The sequence below is a fragment of the Nestor notabilis genome, unplaced genomic scaffold, assembly GCF_000696875.1.
Source record: "Nestor notabilis isolate BGI_N333 unplaced genomic scaffold, ASM69687v1 scaffold552, whole genome shotgun sequence".
Taxonomy (NCBI): Eukaryota; Metazoa; Chordata; class Aves; order Psittaciformes; family Psittacidae; genus Nestor; species Nestor notabilis.
In genome coordinates, this window is record NW_009917643.1 from 434 (window position 1) to 19,790 (window position 19,357).

General features: G+C 50.0%; 2 protein-coding genes across 2 annotated transcripts; both read right to left on the minus strand.

Moving 5' to 3' along the window:
- Positions 1–142: 142 nt before the first annotated feature.
- Positions 143–9,827, minus strand: AMPD1 (adenosine monophosphate deaminase 1; the record flags this gene model as incomplete). The annotated part of the gene is made up of 14 exons (XM_010009325.1): positions 9,742–9,827; positions 6,741–6,915; positions 6,142–6,307; positions 4,722–4,884; positions 4,286–4,505; positions 3,728–3,857; positions 3,259–3,453; positions 2,931–3,062; positions 2,674–2,837; positions 2,049–2,175; positions 1,640–1,803; positions 1,035–1,155; positions 390–563; positions 143–253 (listed from the first exon to the last, which is right to left on the minus strand). Coding segments are annotated over exons 1-14 (2,064 nt in total), but the record flags the coding sequence as incomplete, so codon positions are not given.
- Positions 9,828–16,126: 6,299 nt separating this feature from the next.
- NRAS (neuroblastoma RAS viral (v-ras) oncogene homolog) lies at positions 16,127–18,753 on the minus strand (the record flags this gene model as incomplete). The annotated part of the gene is made up of 4 exons (XM_010009326.1): positions 16,127–16,531; positions 16,954–17,077; positions 17,968–18,127; positions 18,575–18,753. Coding segments are annotated over 3 exons (459 nt in total), but the record flags the coding sequence as incomplete, so codon positions are not given.
- Positions 18,754–19,357: the final 604 nt, after the last annotated feature.

Below are 19,357 nucleotides of genomic sequence, written 5' to 3' on the forward strand. Positions count from 1 at the left end.
TGGAGCAACCTGCTCTAGTGGAAGGTGTCCCTGCCCGGGGCAGGGGCTGGAGCTGGAGGAGCTTTAACCTCCTTTCCAACACAAACCAGTCTATGGTTCCCTGAGCTGCGGACCTGGTCCTCATCCCTGAAGGGGCACCTACCTCATGGGACAGGCCGCACTGCAGGACACTGTTCCTGGCTATTTCACACATGTCACAGGTGCTGAGCTTGAAGACCTGGGCAGCGATGGCGTACTCCTCCATCAGGGCCTCCTGCAGGCACAGGCTGTGTCACAGGCGCCACTGCAGCCAGGGCCATCCCAGCACGCTGGACCCTCTGCAAAGGCTGCTGGCTTCCCAGAGAAACGAGCCCCACAGCCCCAGCCCTGGTGATCAGCTCCCGCTGTACCTTGGTGTAATGGAACTGCATGGGGTCATCTGTAGAGAGGGACACCATGAGGCCCTTCTGGTGGTAGTCCAGCAACGGGTTCTTTGCGTACTCCAGGAAGAGGCTGTTGTTGCTGAGTGGGGACATAGCAATGGGAATTTGGGCAAGGAAGTACAGATACTGCAACACGGGGGTCTGCAAAGATGAGTAGAGTTGCCAGGTTAGGAAGAAAGTTGCTGTGCCCTCCACCTTTCCAGGGTCCCTCCTCAGATCAGCCCAGTGCCCCAGGCAGGAAATCTGATGCAGAGAGTTCGTATGTGCAAGAAGGGACAGACAAGGCAGCAGTCCTCCAGGGAGCACAAGAGGCCAAGTGAGTTGAAACCTGTCCGATTTCAGAACTCAGCTGGCTCCAATGATAACAGACATATCCAGTGATAGTTCTGTGAGGCTGAACCACTGAAATCTGAATGTTTCTCAGCTACATCCCTAAACATGCCTGGAGAACATCCCTCCATGACTGGAGGAGCCCAGAGAACATCCGCCTGAAGCCAGGCTGTGTCAGTCTAAAGTACAGGTGCAATTAAGGCAGCTACAGTGGATGCCAGCTGTGTACATTCTCCTCCTCTGCCACGCCTGGGCTCCTCTAGGACAGACTACTCCACTTACCTTCATGAGGTTGAGACCATGGGAGATGTTATCTGCTGTCATGAAGGCCGTAAGCAGATGTGTGATGGCCCCGGCTTCCCCACAGTGTGGACGGAAGAGGAACGTGTTCATGCCACGCTGCCTAGACACATGGAAGAAGAACTCAGAGCAAGCAAGCAGCAGGGGTAGGTGGCTGTGATGCAAGATTCCCTGACTTCAGATCCAGCTCTGCTCCTAGCAGTGAGTCCCCAAGAATCCAGCTTGACCGAGGAGCTCATTACTTGTCATCTTTGCTCATCTTGAGCAACCTGCTCTAGTGGAAGGTGTCCCTGCCTGTGAGAGGGGGTTGGAACTGGATGAGTTCTAAGCTCCCTTCCAACACAAACCAGGCTGGGATTCTACGATCTGTGCATGCAATAGATGCATCTCTGCAACCCCAAAGTTTTCACCCCAGTTCATTGCACTTCCTAAAGAGGAGTGTTTGTATGGCTCTGGGACACAAAGCTCCAAACCACACTGGTGGCAGAGCACGTTCCACACCAACAACCAAAGAGCTGAGACAACTCATGAGGCAGCCCTGCTCCTGCCCGCCCATCACAGGTCCCTTGGCAGATCCAGGGCCTCACCTGCGTAGGTTGTTCAGCACCAGGATGTTGGCATACATGTAATATAAGTAATAGGTGTAGGATGGGTTCTTCTCTGAAGTCCATTGCTCTGGCTTTGGGCTTTTAGTGCAGAACATGTGCCCACTATGCTTGGATTCATCGTCCACGCTGTCGAAGCCAGTGATCTGCTTGGCGAGGCAACAGAGAAGCTGCATCTCAAGGTTGCCCCCCTCCTCATGCCCAGGCAGACCAGCTCACCCTGCCCCACTGCAGCTTGCCATCACCCTGCTGCAGCCTGTACCCCTGTCCCACCCCAGAGTGGCCACAAGCCCACTGGTGATGTTGTCCATGGCTAATACTCCACTTCTGGTGCACAAACAGGAAAGTGAATGCTCATCACACCCCAACAACATCATCAGGTGGCACTCACATGGCGTAGAAAGACACTCAGCTCTTTGTGGGCTTGAGGGTTGACAGTTGCCTCAAACACAGGGACAAAGATATTTTCCAGCATTTTCCCAAAGTGTGGAAGGAAGTTCTTAGACCTGAACACATCACTGTGGACACAGACAGGGATCAGCTGCTACCAGAGAAACATGTCCCACTGTCCCCAACATCCCTTCAGGATAAAAAATGAGATACAGTGCACTTGTTCAGCATGGAGAGGAGAAGGCTCTGAGGAGACCTTAGAGCAGCTTCAAGTGCTGCAAGAGGCTACAAGAAAGCTGGAGAGGGCCTTTGGACAAGGGCCTGTAGGGACAGGACAAGGGAAAGGGCTTTAACCTGCCAGAGGGGAGATTGAGATGAGCTCTGAGGCAGAAGCTCTTCCCTGTGAGGGTGCTGAGGCGCTGGCACAGGGTGCCCAGAGAAGCTGTGGCTGCCCCGTCCCTGGCAGTGTTCAAGGGCAGGTTGGACACAGGGGCTTGGAGCAACCTGCTCTAGTGGAAGGTGTCCCTGGCCGGGGCAGGAGGGGGAACTGGATGAGCTTTAAGGTCCCTCCAACACAAACCAGTCTATGCTAAGGCACAGAGCTCTCTCGGACCCACAGCACATACTAAATCCTGGGTATTTGGATCATCCACTTCATGTTGGGGGAATAGATGCGGTGCCTGTTGAACCAGCTGGCTAGCTTGGGCCACTCCTCAGCCGATCGCCCATAGATTGAGAGGCGGGGCTCTGCGTGCTGGTACTTGGCATCCTCCAGATCAGATCCAACCTCCTGCAAACGAGGATGCAGTTGCACGGGGACCCGCCAGCCTCTGAGCACAGCAGTGCCACAGCTTGACTGCTCTCTCCTCCTCTGTATTCTCACCTTGATGATGGTAGCAAAGTACTCGCCATCAATAGCGTTGTCTGTCTTCAGGTAGAGGTCACGCAGCTCGCTGGCACCCACGGGATTGTACTTGTCATTGAACTTGTCAAAGCGCTGGAATGTCTGACGTCCCTGGGGACGGGAGGGTCAGGGTAAAGGCTACATGCACCCCTGATCCAAACGACCCAAAATGGGAAAGCCAGGAGCTGCTACATCCTGCCACAGCCACCATCATGTCATGGGTGCACAGGGAGGGGAAACGCTGTGCCTACAGGGGTGGGTAAGTGTGACTTGAGAGTGGACTTACAGTAAATGCCCTACCACTTACAGCATGGACATCCAGGGAATCCACTGTCAGGTCATAGGGATGCAGATTGAGCTGCTGGAAAAGCTGTTTCAGGGTGAGCTGTTTGCCCTTGGCATCATAAACTATGCGGTCAGCATCCACAAAGTAGGATTTCTTGATAAAACGCAGAAGATGCTTCTGGTTCATGCAGGCTGCAGCATGGATGTGTGTGTCCACCTGAGAAACCAGAAGGACAGCTATCTAGTTTCCAGATGCTCAGGTACCATTATAAGGAGGCCAACAAACCCATTAGATGAGCCCAATATGTGTGGGGAGCTCAGCAGATGAACATAACAGGCCGAGGCCAAGAGCACCCCAGTCAGCACCATCCCATTAGCAGCAACAGTGCAGGTGCCACAGCCCTTGACTAATACCCAGCTGTCAGGGTGGGGATGGCACCCAGACAGCTCAGCTCTGCAGAGTCACCAGGGCTGGAAGCTCTGCCATTTACCTTCCGGCAGTTGTAGAAGTCCCGGTGAGGGTTGTTCTTCAGCTCTTTGAGCTCATCCATCTCATTTAGCATTTCATGCAACTGGAACTTGGATGAGAGGAACTTCAGGCGCCGATGAGCATAGGACTTCCTAGTGAAAGCAAAGGGCAGAACAGTGACTGGGCTCCTTCCCCCTCAACACAGGAGCATGGCACATCAAACACCGGGATGCAGCTCTCTCCTGAAGTGGAATTGCTCATGCTGGCCTGGCCCTGCTTCCCTAAGGTGCTTCTCCTGGCTCTATTACAGCGCTTCAGAGGAAGGCCTGGCCAGCTGTGAGCATACCTGCAGAGTGTGTCTCCAATCCCTCAATGCTGGTTTTGCTTAAGACCCCAATCGAGATGGATGACAAGGGCCAAGGACACTTTGGAAACCAGCAGGCTGTGAGCATGTCATCAGGGGCTTCCTCCCTCTGCCCAGGGAGCAGAGGGGGCAACCCTGGCTCTGCCCTGACCTCCCTCTGCCTGCTGAGGCAAGACCTGTTCAGCTGCATCCAGCAGTGCTGGGTTGTGCACTTACACAGGCCCCTGTGCAATTAGGGCCAAGAGGAAGTTCATGTCATCAACAAAGTGCTCAAGGCTGGGGTAGGGCAGATCCTTCGGCTCATTTCTGTCAGCTGCTGCCTTATCTTCATAGACATAAACGACACCATCCTTCATCTGAACATGGTATCCCAGGTCCGCAGCGAGATTCCCAGTGTCAAAGGGATCCTCTCCGTCCTTCACTGGCGGGGTGAACACTGGACCAAAAGGAGAATACCATGAGGCAAATGCTGCCAGCCAAAACCCCATGAGCCTGCCCTGCTCCTCCACCGCAGGCGGAGGGCAGAGACATCCCTGCCACTGCCTCACTGAAACGGAGACCGGGGCAAGCAACTCTCCTGTGGAGCACTTCCACAACCCTGCCCATGCCATAGTGAAGCCAGAGAGGAAACCCCCCAGGTGCCTACATGGGCCTGGGCCAGCGTCCCTCGCCCTCGAGACCTCGCCCTCAATAGTGCGCAGGTAGTGGGACGGGGTCCTGGGGAACCTCTGCAGGGACTGCTGCATGTGCTTCTCCCGGATGCACAGCGCACGGTACAGGCCTCTGCAGACGACTTCAAAATCTTCCACTGTCACCTGCAAGAGAGTTGGTGCTGAAACAACCTCCCAGCTGGAACCTACCTGCCTGAGGGATACCTGGTGCACTAAGAGAGAAACAGGACAATTTTATTCACAGCAAGATACAGATATCGTATCATATCATATCATATCATATCATCCCCTCCGTTCCACTGTTCTGCCTGAGCAGGGCAAAGAAGGGATCACAGAATCACAGAATGGTTTGGGTTGGTCTGGGGCCCCCAACATAAGAAGGACATGGAGCTGCTGGAGCAAGCCCAGAGGAGGTCATGAAGATGCTGCAAGGGCGGGAGCAGCTCTGCTCTGGAGCCAGGCTGAGAGAGCTGGGCTGGGGCAGCTGGAGAAGAGAAGGCTCCTGAAGGGGACACCTTAGAGCAGCTCCAGGGCCTAAAGGGGCTCCAGGAGACCTGGAGAGGGGCTTTGGACAAGGGATGGAGGGACAGGACAAGGGGAATGGCTTGAACCTGCCAGAGGGGAGACTGAGATGAGCTCTTGGGCAGAAGCTCTTCCCTGTGAGGGTGCTGAGGCGCTGGCACAGGGTGCCCAGAGAAGCTGTGGCTGCCCCATCCCTGGCAGTGTTCAAGGCCAGGTTGGACCCAGGGGCTTGGAGCAACCTGCTCTAGTGGAAGGTGTTGATGATAGGCAAGGTCCTAGACATGGCAAAGGGAAGTTCCTCGTGCCAGAACCAGTGAGTTCCCCTGTCGTCATTTACATTCCTCGCTGCAAAGTGAGATGGAAGCAAGGTCTGGGCAAAACACTAGAAGCTATTTTTGGAGCCCAGGCTGTAACTGAAGCAGGACCAACAACATACACTGACCTAATGTGTCAGTAATTTCTGATTTACTGCACAGGCAAGTGTTTTGGGCAGTCAGGAGAAGTCAGAGTGGAGCAGCACTGAGAATACTGTGCAGCAACTTCAACCATTCTGGGGTTCTGCCACATGCACAGATCTCAGACAGTTGTGTGCAAGCAAGTGCAGGCTACAATAGAATGAGCACAGTTCACCCTGCCATGCCCTCCCCTCTGCCCTGTCCAGCCAATCCCATGGGGAACATGCAGCACCCCACAGGAATTCAGCTCTGGATCTTCCAGGGACACAGCAGGGGACCAGGAGATGCTCATGGGACAAAAACTGAGCTGGGAGACACAGGCTGCAATTCATACAGACTCCAGCGACACTGGGCTGAGGGACAGGCAGGGACCGTATGAGGTGGTGGTCAGCATGGGGAAGGACACAGCCATGCAAGTACCTACCCCAGAGGCATAATCGCCTGTGATCTGTACCCGCTGGAAGTCAGGCACAGTCTGATAGAGGGGGGAGGTGGAGATGGCCTCGTCAATAGTAGATAGTCTGGTTATAGACTTCTGAGCCACAGGCACTGCCAACGTGATCGTCTTCATGCGGAGCAGGCGCTTCTTCCTGCCAGGGAGGAGAACCTCAGGCAAACAGCACTGACCACAGCCACGCTCCAGCTGTGCACTACATGAACCATCCCACTGGTGCTTTCAAGGCACCTCCAACAGACAGAGCCAGGAGCAGAGGCCACAGCACACAGAGTAGCCACAGACTTTCAAGCGTGGGCTTTAGAAGTTGCAGCTTTCCAGAGAAAGGTCTCCAAGTCTCCCACTCCAACAGCTCCGTGGCCATTGCTGTGCTGACACCCAAGGAACAGGCCACAGGCATCTTTCTGTCCAACAGTGGGAAGAGTTGGAAAGGAAACCCTGAGGTACCCGAGAGATGCCCTGGGATTACCCAGGATTTATCTCATGGGTGGTGTGAGCTGTTTTCACCGGCTCTGGCTGGGGACGTGCAGACAACTCTCCTCTCCCCAGCTGCCCTGGTTGTTGCTCACCGCTTTTCTGATGTGGCAAAGCTCTCCTGAAGTATCATGTGCTCTCTCATCTCCTGGCGTGAGATGGGACAGATCTCTTCCACATCAAAAGGAGAGATCTCTTGCCTGGTCTCCTCATCTTTCACCTCAGAGGCAAAGACCTTCTCTGCGAAGGAGCGCAATGCCTCATCCATCTCTGCAGGGAGAAGAAGAGTGCAAGGTCACACACACATCTGGTTTGCAGCCACCATAACAGCCCCGTGCAGTCATCTTAGTGCTCAGCTCATTTCCTTAGGACACCTACACCTCCATGCTGCCTGCAAGACTCCTCAAGTCTGCAACAAGCTTCACAGAGCCTGGGCCACATATAGTGGGCTGGAGACAGACCTGGACACCTCTGGTACAAACCACAGTCCAAGAGTGGCACAAAAGGCCCAGAAAGCAGCAAGTCTTTGCAAAGGGCACTGATGAGAGCATGCACAGAGACAAAGAGGGGAAGGCCAGCAGAGCCCTTACAGCTGCAGGAAGCTGAAGACCCACTTACTCCACAAGGCATCCAGTCAGGATGAAGACGAGGTATAGATGGAGACAGACAGAACCAGCAGCCCAAGCACTTAGCTCCCCCCACCACCGTGCAGCTGAAGAGCTCCTAGCTAGGGAACCCTCTCAGCCCATCATGTGCAGCGTGCTGCAAAGGTGCCAGCTAACATGGCCCTATGAAAGCCACCACTGATACAAGGTTGACTGGAACTTTATGAAGAAAGAGAAAGAAGGTTAAAAGCTCTTCTACTGCCAACAAAATACTGTAACACAAGAACCTCAAGGGCTCTTGTGGCAGCAGCTCCTGAGGAGCACATTTGGACACTAATTGAGCAGGTTTTGCCAGCAGCTGGCAGCTCATCATGAAGCATAGTGTGGAAAGATGCTGAAAGATGGAGCACACCACTGACATGTCAGACAGGACACGGTTAGTGGATGACAGTCAAAGCAGACAGGACTGACAATGTGAATAAATGAGATGAAACATTGGATCTGTCCCCTCATGGATCAAATCCTCTTGCAGCAGGATGCTCCAGCCTAAAGTAAGTTTAAAGGAAGTTACTTTAGGCTGGATCTCTGTTAAGAAAAACGGAAAAACAACCAAATAAAAACAAAGGTGCAAAGAGGTTTAAGGGAAACTGCAAAATGTTTCACTTCTTGTCACAGAGGAAAGAACTCCTCTATGAAATGTTTATCTCCTGAGCAGGAGCTCAGGGCTGCAAGGACAATGTTTAACAAATAGCTTCATATACCCAAGAAGCAAAAAGCTGTAACCATTCCCTGAAGGAGTGAGGGGCAGAGCTGGCACCTTCTCCAACTGCTGGAACATCACCATGATCCTGTACCTGCTGGTTGTTTCCAGTGATCATGTCTGGGCAGTAACACAGAAGAGTATGCAAAAAGCCTGGAAATACTCACCTTTGTCTTCTGCTGTTTGAGATAAAACAGAAACAAAACAAAACACGTGATCAGCTCTTCAAACTTGAAGCCTTTTTGCCTCATCATCACATCAGTGATTACAAAGAGATGAGCGAAGGACGAGTTTCGCCAGAGCCTTCCACTCGCAAAAGAAAGAACAGAACTTGTCGCTTTGTACAGGATAAAGCTGGAAGTTCCGTGTTGACTGTTCCATGAGAGCGCCCCAGTGGTGCGCGCACAAGGAAGCCCACGGCAGACGCCGTCACTGCGGCTGTCCAAGGGAACAGCATCCCCAAGAACCTCCATCACCTCCGTCAACACCACAAGCAACTACCAGATACCCGGCCATGTGATAACACTGGGCTCTCTTAGAAGGTCTCTCCCTGTGCCCGTGCCCGGACGCAGGGATGCAGAAGAGCACGAGAAGACTCTGCTGACGAGGACAGAGCAGCATTCTCCTGCTTAATAGAGAGCAAATGTTTCAGTGGTTCAGAGCTGGGGCTGCTTTGCTGCTTTTTCACCCATGACTCGCCCTCCCTTGGGAAGATCAGGATGGATGGGCACATCAGAGGTGCTAACGTTCATCCTCCAGCCACTTGTGGTCACATCTCCACTTACCCACTAATGGGATCAAAGAGCTGAGACAGTTGCACAGATTTTCATGCCTGATCATAGTGTGGCATCAACTTTTTGGGGTGCAACTCATGCCCTTTGCATCAGACTCAGCAAATTCAGACTGGAGCTCTGGCATCACAAGTCACCAGCTGCTGACTTCCCAAAGCCCAACCAGCAGAACATACACTTGTGGCACTTGAATTCCATGTATTCATTTGCAAACTAAGCATCCCAGAAATGCCTGTTTTGACCTTTCCTCTCTGTATCGGATGGAAATGACACTCGTGAAGGTCAACAAACTCTCACTGGTGTTGCAGGGCCAGGCTTTGATATAAGCCTCACACAGCAGGACAGTGTCTATCACACCACACAGCACTGCAATTCTAAGCTGCTCTTATCACAACTGTTTGGTGCTGATGTTCCTCTGCAGCAGCATCACATGTCCCTCTGTGCTGCTCTGCACAGACGGGCTGGCCTTACGCCTGCTGCCCACCGTGTCTTCCCCATCCCCTGGGACCACAGCACCCCAATCATCTGAGCTCAGCCAGGTTGACGAGAGACTCCTGACATCCTCTGCCCCCTTCCACAGTGATTTAATGGTGGTGGTACAGGATCCAGTGCACTGCAGGACAGACAGCGTTTTTATTCAGTATGAGCAGAGCACATTTAAGCAATCACAGAACAGTTTAGGGTTGGAAGGGACCTTAAAGCTCCTCCAGCTCCAACCCCTGCCACGGGCAGGGACACCTTCCCCTAGAGCAGGTTGCTCCAAGCCCCTGTGTCCAACCTGGCCTAAACAATAATGTTTTTTGCTGCACCATCCAAACAGGAGGAAAACCCCCCAAAGCCCCCAGCGAGGTGCCCTGGGCTGCACAGGCACCACCAGACCCGCGGGGGCTCCAGCCTGCCCTGTGGTTCCTGGCCTCACTACCTGCAATTTCAGACCTACCTGAGATTCTCAGCTGTGACATCTTTGCAGCAAGTCTGCAGAGCCGCAGGTAACACCCTGCTATAACAGAGCACCAGCAGGTGACTGACCGCACAGCAGCTTCACACTGGTTTTACTCCTCTCCCCAGCCTGTAATCAGACTCTCCCGCTCTAAAAGGAGAAGGGAGGTCAGCTCAAAGCCTATTTAAAGTGCAGCCACAAGCACTTGCACTGAAACAGGTGAAGCCAGGGCTCAAATTTAACTTCTTTAACTGAGGCTTTCATTTTATATTTAGTAGAGTTTCTGCTGTGTCTGCTCAGATCACCACATCCCTGCACAGTTGCACCGTCCTGAAGTGGGCTGTGGAAGTCAGGCCACAGGAAAGAGAAACTAGAAGTGAGAAAAGCAAAGAGAGACCAAACCAATGTCATCTGTGCTGAACGGGTGGTTTAAAGGAAAGCCCTAAGGCACAGGGCTGAGGTTTTCATTGTGTTCAGCAGCACAGGGGTGGTGGGTGGGTACGAATGACGTGCTCTTGCTAACCAGTGCGCTGCTCAGAGAGGATGTTTCCTGAGAGATTTTAGCAACCGGAAATGTCCTCACATCTTCCCAGCCGATTCGATCAAACAAAAGGGAAGTGCATGGAACTGAGCTTTGTTCCTGAGCTTTTCAGGAACTGCTGTTATAAAGCTGTGTATCATAATAGCAAGGGTGATCCTCAGTTCTGTACGAGGTGAGCCATAACCAAGGTGAATCTCGCAGAGACCAGCACTTAGTACAACCCCAGGTGTGGCAAGAAACTGCTGCTTTAAGCTACACATAGTGCTTGGATTCAACAGAGCAGGGTTTCAGTCTGGGAAGTCTGCTTGCTTTAAGGAGATTCTTCCTAGTATCCAGGCATGGAGGGCTGATCCCAGACCTTTAGGGTCTCCTCAAACCTACTTCAGATCTCTCATGAAGCTGGAAAACAGCTCCCACCTGAAGGAAATGGCCACAATTTGTAGTGCACTGCATATTGCCAGGGTGAGTGAGCTCCTGACTCAGCTTCCTGGTGGGAAGTGGAAAACCTTGACCAGGTCAGAGGGATGCAACAGCTTTGATTTGAAACAGTCTTTTCCTGTTTGTTTCTACTTCACTTCTTGCTGGAGCTGACAAACTGCACCGAAATCAGGCCAAGTCGAGCAAACCATCCAGGCTACAGAGTCCTGCTGCTCAGTTAAACGTGACTTTGGTCATAACACTGGAGGGAACAGAAAAACCAGCACCCCTGGAAAAGCCACCATTGGTTGGGAGTGTACGTGTGTGTAAAGGCTTCCTGTGCTGGGTGGTGTAGGAAGAGCTATGAAAAGGCTTTGGCCTAGAAGGCAGCAGGAATAAGTGAGTGACTTGCATAAGATACAGATCTAGAAATAATAAGTCATAGATTTTGGCTGTAGGTGCATGGGAAGCTCTTGGCACAACTACTCAGCTGAGTCAGATAAGCTGAGACTTGGCCCAGCATCAGATAATGTCCAAAGCATCCAGAAAACCCTCAAAGATCACTATTATTTGATGTGCACAAACGTGCTGGGTTTCGATGAAGAGATTCTCCAGAATTCAGGGAGTTTTAGCTCCACTTTGCACATATTCAGAGAACCCCAAGATTATAGATGTCTGCCCCCAACATGTGGAGGTGCAGCCAACAGGGCAAAGGAGGGATGCTGCTACAGCCTTCATCTCTAATACCTGGTCTCACACCTGCTCGTAGCAGTCTTCAGTTTCTGAATTCCTCTTGTTCTTACTCCTCAGTTTGAGTCCCCAACACCAGGTTATTGTGTAAGTGTTTCATTTAAGGTCAATAAAAACTGGCTTCTGCTTCTTAGTCCTCCCACAGAGACCCTTCTGGATAGATCAAGACCTTTGGATTCACATCTGAAACCAAAGCTAACCTTTAGGGTGCCGAGGTCATCCCCCTCAGGAGGTCTCTTGATCCCACAGCTTTTTTAATCACAGGGTCAACATAGTTGGGTTCATGGTAGAAATATGAGTAAAGCTTGAGTATGTGCTACTAAAGTTAGATCTGAGCCTCTTCAGGCTGAAGTACAGAGTTGAGTACAAACAAGCCATCTTCTTGCTCTCTCTCAACTGCGAAGTGATTCACACCCAGAGGCGTCAGAGCAGCTCCCACCTCCTTCATCTTTCTCTCTGAGCTGCCTCCATCCCACCTCAGTCTAGTCAAAGGAAAATGCCAGAACTCTGGAGCTGAAGGTCCCCAAAAGCCCAGCAGAGCAGCCCTGTCACAGGGGAAACTACCCCAGCAGAAGCCTGGGGGCAAGTGTTGCCAGAAAATGGTTTCAATTCCTGAAGAGGAAAAGTATTAACAGGGGGAATCCCATCACGCCCTGATGTGCTGTGCTTTTGACCAAGGGCTCCTTGCATGAAGAGGAGCCTCAGCAAGTTCTCTCCCCACCTTCCTGGGGTCATTCCCTACAAAGATCCCTCCAGGGCTGTTTAAATCAACCTCTGTTCTGGAATGCAGCGTAAGTCAGGAAGTCCTTCAGGTGTGAGCTAGTTTCTAGGAGCAGACTGTCATAGCTGACGGTCGTGTCGGAGGAAAGCTTTCCTAAAAAGCCAGGAAAACCCCTGGCTTTTAAGCACCCATCTGTGTATTCCGAATCTCTCCTTTCGGAACAGGCAGCTACTACTGCAGCTACACAGAGCAGGGAGGTTTATACTCTCTTCTGAAGTCCCTTGCACGGAAAACAGGTTGGAGTCTGGGTTTCCAGAGGCCTGACACAATGTCTTAGGAGAAACACATTTAAAGGACACTTACTGTATGGTCCAACCCCTTATTGCGGGAAGAAAGCCAACAGGGAAGTATTTTAGAAGACTGAATTAAGCATCTTAAAAGCATGATTCGGACACAGCAATGACTTCAGAGCTGATTTCACTCTTGGAATACCAAGTAAAGAAATTCCCCCTCCCCCTTTCTGACTCAGCAATCATCCTTTCCAAGGGCAAATACAGCAAAAGTAACAAGAGGGACCCCACTGCGAAGTGTAGAGACCCAGCGCTAACTCGAGACGTGGCACAGACTGGTGAGGTCACTAAAATTGGACTGTGGAACAAGCCCGTGGCGCATCTCAAAGCCACTCTCACTGCTTGTTCATGCTATAGGGAACATCCAGGATACAGCTGTTCGGGCCACATTGCAGAAGGGACAACCCAAGCAAACCCAGATCCCATAGGGAAAGCAGAGGGCATCATGGTAAGCTTTCTGTGAGCCAGTTGTGGATCCCGTGCCCTGCTCACCACCAACAAAAGAAACAACCAAAGAATTCAAAGTTTTATTCTTTAAAAAAGTTATTTAAGAAGCAAAATAATTTACTTCAATTCAAACCAAAAGAGATGCATTATTGGAAGCAAATAATTATACAAAGTAACAACAAATTAGCCCTTGAATAAAAAGTCCAGATTCCAACAGTTCCCTACAATCCAGGAGGTTACACACAAACACTCACTCAAGGCTTGGGGAGTAAAAAGGACCATGAAATTCAAACTTCCACTACTCTGCTTCCCCACAAAGGCTTGAAGCTGCTTGAAATCCAGTTCTAAGTCACTGCACTAAGCTCCCATGGCTGGAGCATCACGGTGACCATCCGAAGTCCAGCTGATGACAGAACAAAATCTGAGCAGTGTTGTTTGAACGAGACCGTGGCGCGGGGACACGAACGGGAACAAGCCACAGGGTTCCACTACCTCACAATCAAACAGCTGCTCACGGGCCGTAACAACAGCAACCTTTGTTTTCTTATTGGCACTCGTAGTTTTTGAACAAGAGCTTTACCCTTTTGTTATATTTAACCTCAAAGCTGTTCCTGCCCATTTCCCCCAGCAGAACAGGGCAGTTCACTTGGCACTAACACAGTGTTTTGCTGTTAGTTCTAAATAACACCTGGACTAAATCTACAAACCCCCCTTTCCCAGGGACTTGTGCAAAAACTTCTGTGCTTAGAATCTACATGATTCCCCCCGAAAGTCCTCGGGGCTTTGTCATTCCACAGTTCTCTCTCAGGTGCCACCAAAATCAGGGTTCTCATACAGACAGCTAGAAATGAAGTACAACACCCTGAGTTTGTATCACTCTACATCTGAAACTAAAATTGTGCACGTGAGAGGGAGCACAGCCCGCGTAGATCAGCTCTGCAGCATCCCCTCTAAGGCTCCAGAGGTGAATCCACACTGACTCGTCCTTACCAGATCATCTTCGCTTCTAAGAGGTTATACAGCCCAAAAGAAAGGGAACCCCAAAGACAAGGCAGATGCATTTGCCAGTTCTCAAACGAGCCTGAGAATTCACAACTTGTGGAGTTATAGCTAGGAGGCTTTTGAATGACAACTACAACATGCCCTGCAATGGGGAGATGAACCTCCATCCAAAAGAGTTTTCCATACATGACCACACAACCTCCAAACATCCAATGCCAGCTGGACAAGGTTTCCCACGGCCACAGGCTCTGATCTCTGTACTCCTGTTTGCCAGGAAAGAAACTCCCAACTTTCCCAATAAGCAAAACCCATCAATGTAGCCAGATGACGAGATCTCCCCATTCAAACACAGTGCAAACTCCACCCTGCTGCCTCTCCTGTGTGACCAGATGTGCATCCCAAAAGCTGCCATCTTCCACATACAATTTATTAAATGGACAACAGCTTGCCACATTTGTCTTTAGAAGCAGACACCCATCTGCTGCCCAGGGTGCTGAATTCTTTCACCTGCCACTTCTCTTCTTGCACCAAATAAACCCTGCTTGCTGCTTCCAGCCAGGACAGCTCGCAGCGAGGGTAATTCTGTCACATTTAACATGCAGGCATGAGATCATCTTCAGACGAACTCACCTTGAGTTACCATTTGTGTGTTGCTGGGAAACAATGTGTTACGTGAAAGCATTGTGGGTTTAGTTTTTCATCAGTGTCTCATCAGGCAAGGGTAAAACAAACTGCAAACAGTACTTACAAGGATTATCACTGGTAAAGAAAACCTGATGCGGATCGAGCCTCTTCCGTTACAAGAGGAGAATTAAGAATGTAAGTACTGGAGGGAGCACTATTAAAAGGAACAATTTCTTCTCTCAGCATTTACTGATTCCTAATTTCCCTTTGAAACTGAGAACTCCAAGCGAAGGTGTAGGAATCTGACACCAAACAATGAAGCCTCTTGCAACGTCTCTGCTCATGCTGGTTCAAAGCATGCTCCCTCTGTTGGCTGAAGAATCTTGACTTCCAGATACCAACTGGGAATTCAGCTTTGCAGTGGGACACACTGGCTGACCACACAGAATAAAACCCAGCAGCACAAGAACTGGGGAAGGTCACAGCATTCCAAGGAACACTGGTAGGTTTTGCAACAGTGACCATGCTCGTACATCTGTATTCTACAAGGTGACGACGTGTTGTTCCAGGAAGAACTCACCCAGCTGATGCAGTAATTCTGTTGTGCTCTGGGGCTGTTAGAACAAGTCCAGAATTCCCATCAGTAAAACATAGCACCTTCTGCACAGTCATTGCTGAACTCGCTGCCTTCCTCATTCTGCAAGGATGCTGCAATCAGAAGCCAGCTCTGTTCCTATTCTAGCTCACTGCCTTCTCCGCTCAGCTTGGATGTACGTGACAACCACTGCACCAAGCAGAGCCAGCCTGAAATCCCACACTCCTCCCTGACATGGAGACTCTCCAGCTACATTTTACAGAGAGGCTACTTGAAGAGACTGTGGTTTACAGTCTGCTGGTAAGAAAGTAGTTCAGAATAAAGTAGTTTGCAAGTTACAGAGCTGAGTAACAGCTGTCCGAGTTCTCTAACCTCCAGCTATTAGATTAACTATTGAGAAGCTGCCCGTAAATGTTGGCAGTTACTGTTAAAATGAACAGGTGACTAATTTGGTCCAACTCAGAAGAGATGCGAATGCTGCAGAAAACCAATATCAACAGTTCCACCTACAAAGAAAGTAAAAGCCCGAGGCAGGATGTCCCCCTCCCTAGTTCAAGAGCCTTTACAAGTGCCTGCTGGATCTTCCAGTCTATAAAACTCTTGGGTTAGTATCCTGTCAGGCAAAGGTATCACCAACACAAGATTTGCCTGCTTCAGACAATAAGCTCCCAAGAAATTCCAGTCCTTGGGGTTTTCCTCAACCCAAGGGAACAGGGGACAACTTCCAATCTTCTTAGCAAACAGGCACTTAAGTTAGGAAAGGTAACTCCTTTTTATTACAGAAAATGAAGGATCAGTTAAGTGGTACTCCTGGCACAAAGGAGATGTTGCAAATATGCTGTAGGGGTGCAGAGAGAACAGATTACCAATGTGATACGTGACAGGAGCATCCATGGTGGCAAAAGCATTTCGGACATGAGCTGCCAAGCAACGATCAGTGCTACTCCTCTGACTGTGCTGCAAATCAGAATCCAATCGAAAGGGGACAAACATCGCTTCTAGCTTTTTACTCTAGAGGTAAAGTGTCATCTTTTTCACAGCATTGAGTCTCTGTAGTTCATTTAATTCTTGTGACCGGTTTTCTTCTTGAACAAACCCAGATAACACAGTGAGAAAAGAATCCCAGTACATCAAGAGATGCGACTGCTCCGTTAGCTGAGCAAGGAGGTAGATGCCAGAGATGTTCTCTTCAGATGGAGCACAGAAAAGGACCTTGTGCTAGTTAAGTGGTACCAAGATTCTGGTCACTGGCACCAAAATACTGTAGGGCATCAGCATGAGACGCAATACAGTAGCATCGAGACTCGTCCAGCAGCTACATCTGAACCACGTGTTCTTGGCATCTGGAACAGAAAGGCATCTCTAATTAGCTGCTCCCCAGCTTGTGATGTGCAGAGCAACAGTCCTGAATTCGTCTGCCTGTTTTTATGGTGATGAGCAACATCTTTTAGGAAACTGCTGGGAAGAATTTCGGTTGGAGAACTCCTAAAGTTCACTACTTGCACTAGTTTATTTGGTTAATCTTCAAACAGTGAATACTCCAGAGCAAAGCAGCTCAAGCTGCTCAGGGGTCAACCAACCACCAGCAAACGGTGACTGCAGAATTGCACACATTCTCTCTCTAGTTCAAGTGTTCCTTGTGTATAAAACAGAAATGACACATTCTCCACGCAGTCAGAATGGTTTCCAAAGGAAGGAGACGCTGACAAGAGTGATACAGAAAACCCAACAATGATCAGTTACAAAAGATTTACGTTAAGCTCACCTTATCACATCACAATGCAGGACAATCCCATGCAGCCTTGATTCCCATCTTCGTTGCTGTTGAGCTTTTTCATCCGGTACTGCCGGATCTCTCTCACCAGTGTATAAAAAGCATCTTCCACGCCCTGAATGCAAAGGATCCAAGTAAAGTGTTTTCTTTCCTTAAGCTTTTGAGATGACTATTCTTTGCACCCCAGAGTCTCTTAACATAGTTGAAAGACGTAATTCTACAGGAAGAGTAGGAGCCAGCTCATGCCATAGCTCATAAGAAGAAGAAACTAGCACTTAAATCCCAAACTCTTGGCTTACAATCTTAACTCCTCCTCAGAGGCAAACACCCAGAGGAACAGCCATTAACAGAAACAAGGCAAATTGTAACTGTAGAGGGGTCCTGTGCAGGAAAATTACTTCTTGACTCATCATCTCTGGTTTAGGATTCTTAGGATTTTCTGGATGCTGCTTAATAACTGCAGCTTTTCTGCTTCAGTCCACACTGCTGTGGGTAGAACCAGGCTGACCAGACACAGCCATGTACCCAACGCAGCTCTGAACAAGCCTATTAGCCCACTGGGGAAATCCTTCTGTAAATATAATCTTATAATTGGTCTTTGTTAAGAAGCCAAGAAAACTGAACAGGTCTGGGATGACCAATGGCACCGTCTGACCATGCCTCAGCAAGAGCAGATCAGAGAATCCCAGCCTGGTTTGTCTTGAAGGGACCTTAAAGCTCCTCCAGCTCCAACCCCTGCCCCGGGCAGGGACACCTTCCACTAGAGCAGGTTGCTCCAAGCCCCTGTGTCCAACCTGGCCTCAAACACTGCCAGGGATGGGGCAGCCACAGCTTCTCTGGGCACCCTGTGCCAGCGCCTCAGCACCCTCACAGGGAAGAATGGAGCCCTCTTCTTTTTGCAGACATGAAGCTTGGAAATAGCACAGCATAGTGCATGGGAAAACGGGAGAGCGTTCTGCATTTATCATGCAGGAAGAGGTCAGAACAAGAACAGAAGCATCTTACCTGTCTTGTTTTAGCAGACGTCTCTATGAAGGGGATTCCATAGCTTTTTGCTAATTCTTGAGCCTGTTTTGTGTCTACTGTTCTCGTGGGCAAATCACACTTGTTCCCAACTAGCACCATTGGCACATCATCCGAATCTTTCACTCTCTTGATCTGCTCTCTTTAAAAAGACAAGTATTTAAAAATTAGGAACTGTTTTCTAAAGACTTGTTTAGTTCAGTATTCAACCAAGCTTGTGCTCCAAAAACAGCTACTAAAGCTGGACAGGACTGAGGGGTTCTAACCTACAGCAATATGTCTAATAACTTCCTACACTCCATCTTCTTGTCCACATGTAACTCTACCGTTTGCCTCCTTGCCCATTTCTTTTGAGATCACGTTCTGTGTGCCCTAAACAGCACTGGTTTAACACAACCACCCAGGTAAGTGCCCCGTTCTCACCAGACTACTGAAGTATTGACACAGAACACAGATAAGCTTGAAAAACTTCCTGAAAGGACTGAGAGACTTAATATTTGTCTATTATTTACTCTTCACTAAGTCTAAGAGCAAATGGGTCTGGTGCCTTTTCCAGCCTCTGCTCTGGAGGTAAAGCCCCAGATCGTACCTGTAAAGGTTAATATCAGCAAATGATTTACTGTTGTTAATGGCAAAGACGCAGAGGAATCCTTCCCCAGTTCGCATGTACTGGTCCCGCATGGCGCTGTACTCCTCCTGCCCCGCAGTGTCCAGGATGTCCAACAGGCACGTCTCGCCATCGATAACCACCTGCTTTCTGTATGAGTCCTGGAACACACACAGGCAGACTCTGCATTAAAGCACTGCACCACTTCTGTCCACCTCGGGCAGTTTTGAGGAAAAATAAATATAAGAAGAATAAAGAAAAGTGTGAATCAGGAGCTTTTCTAGCCCTGCCTGATGAAAAGACACCAGCATTGACTCAGGGATTAAACTGTTACTCTAACCCCCCTCAACCTTTCTGACAAAAAAGCAAAGTCCTGTTCTTTGTAAGGAATTCGTTTATTGGTAGAAAAAGAAAAATTATGAACCCCATCACTGCAGCACCAGGACTGGAAACTCCAGCCTACCAACTGGTGACTTTTTCTTGTTGCCAGTGGCTGGCCGCATCCTGCCCTGGGCAGCAAGGAGTGCAACAGGCAAGGAACCTTTCAAAGAGCACCCTGGTTTCAGCTGCAGCAGTTAATTCTCTTCCCTGCAGCTGGTGCAGTGCTGTCTTCTGGCTCTAGTCTGAGAACCACACTGGTAACACTCCGATGGTTCAGTTGTTGCTCAGCAGCACTTACCCTGAGCAAGCACTTTTCAGTCTCATGCTCTGCAGCGAGGAGGGAGGGAGCAGAGCCAGGACACCCGAACTAGCCAAAGGGCTGTT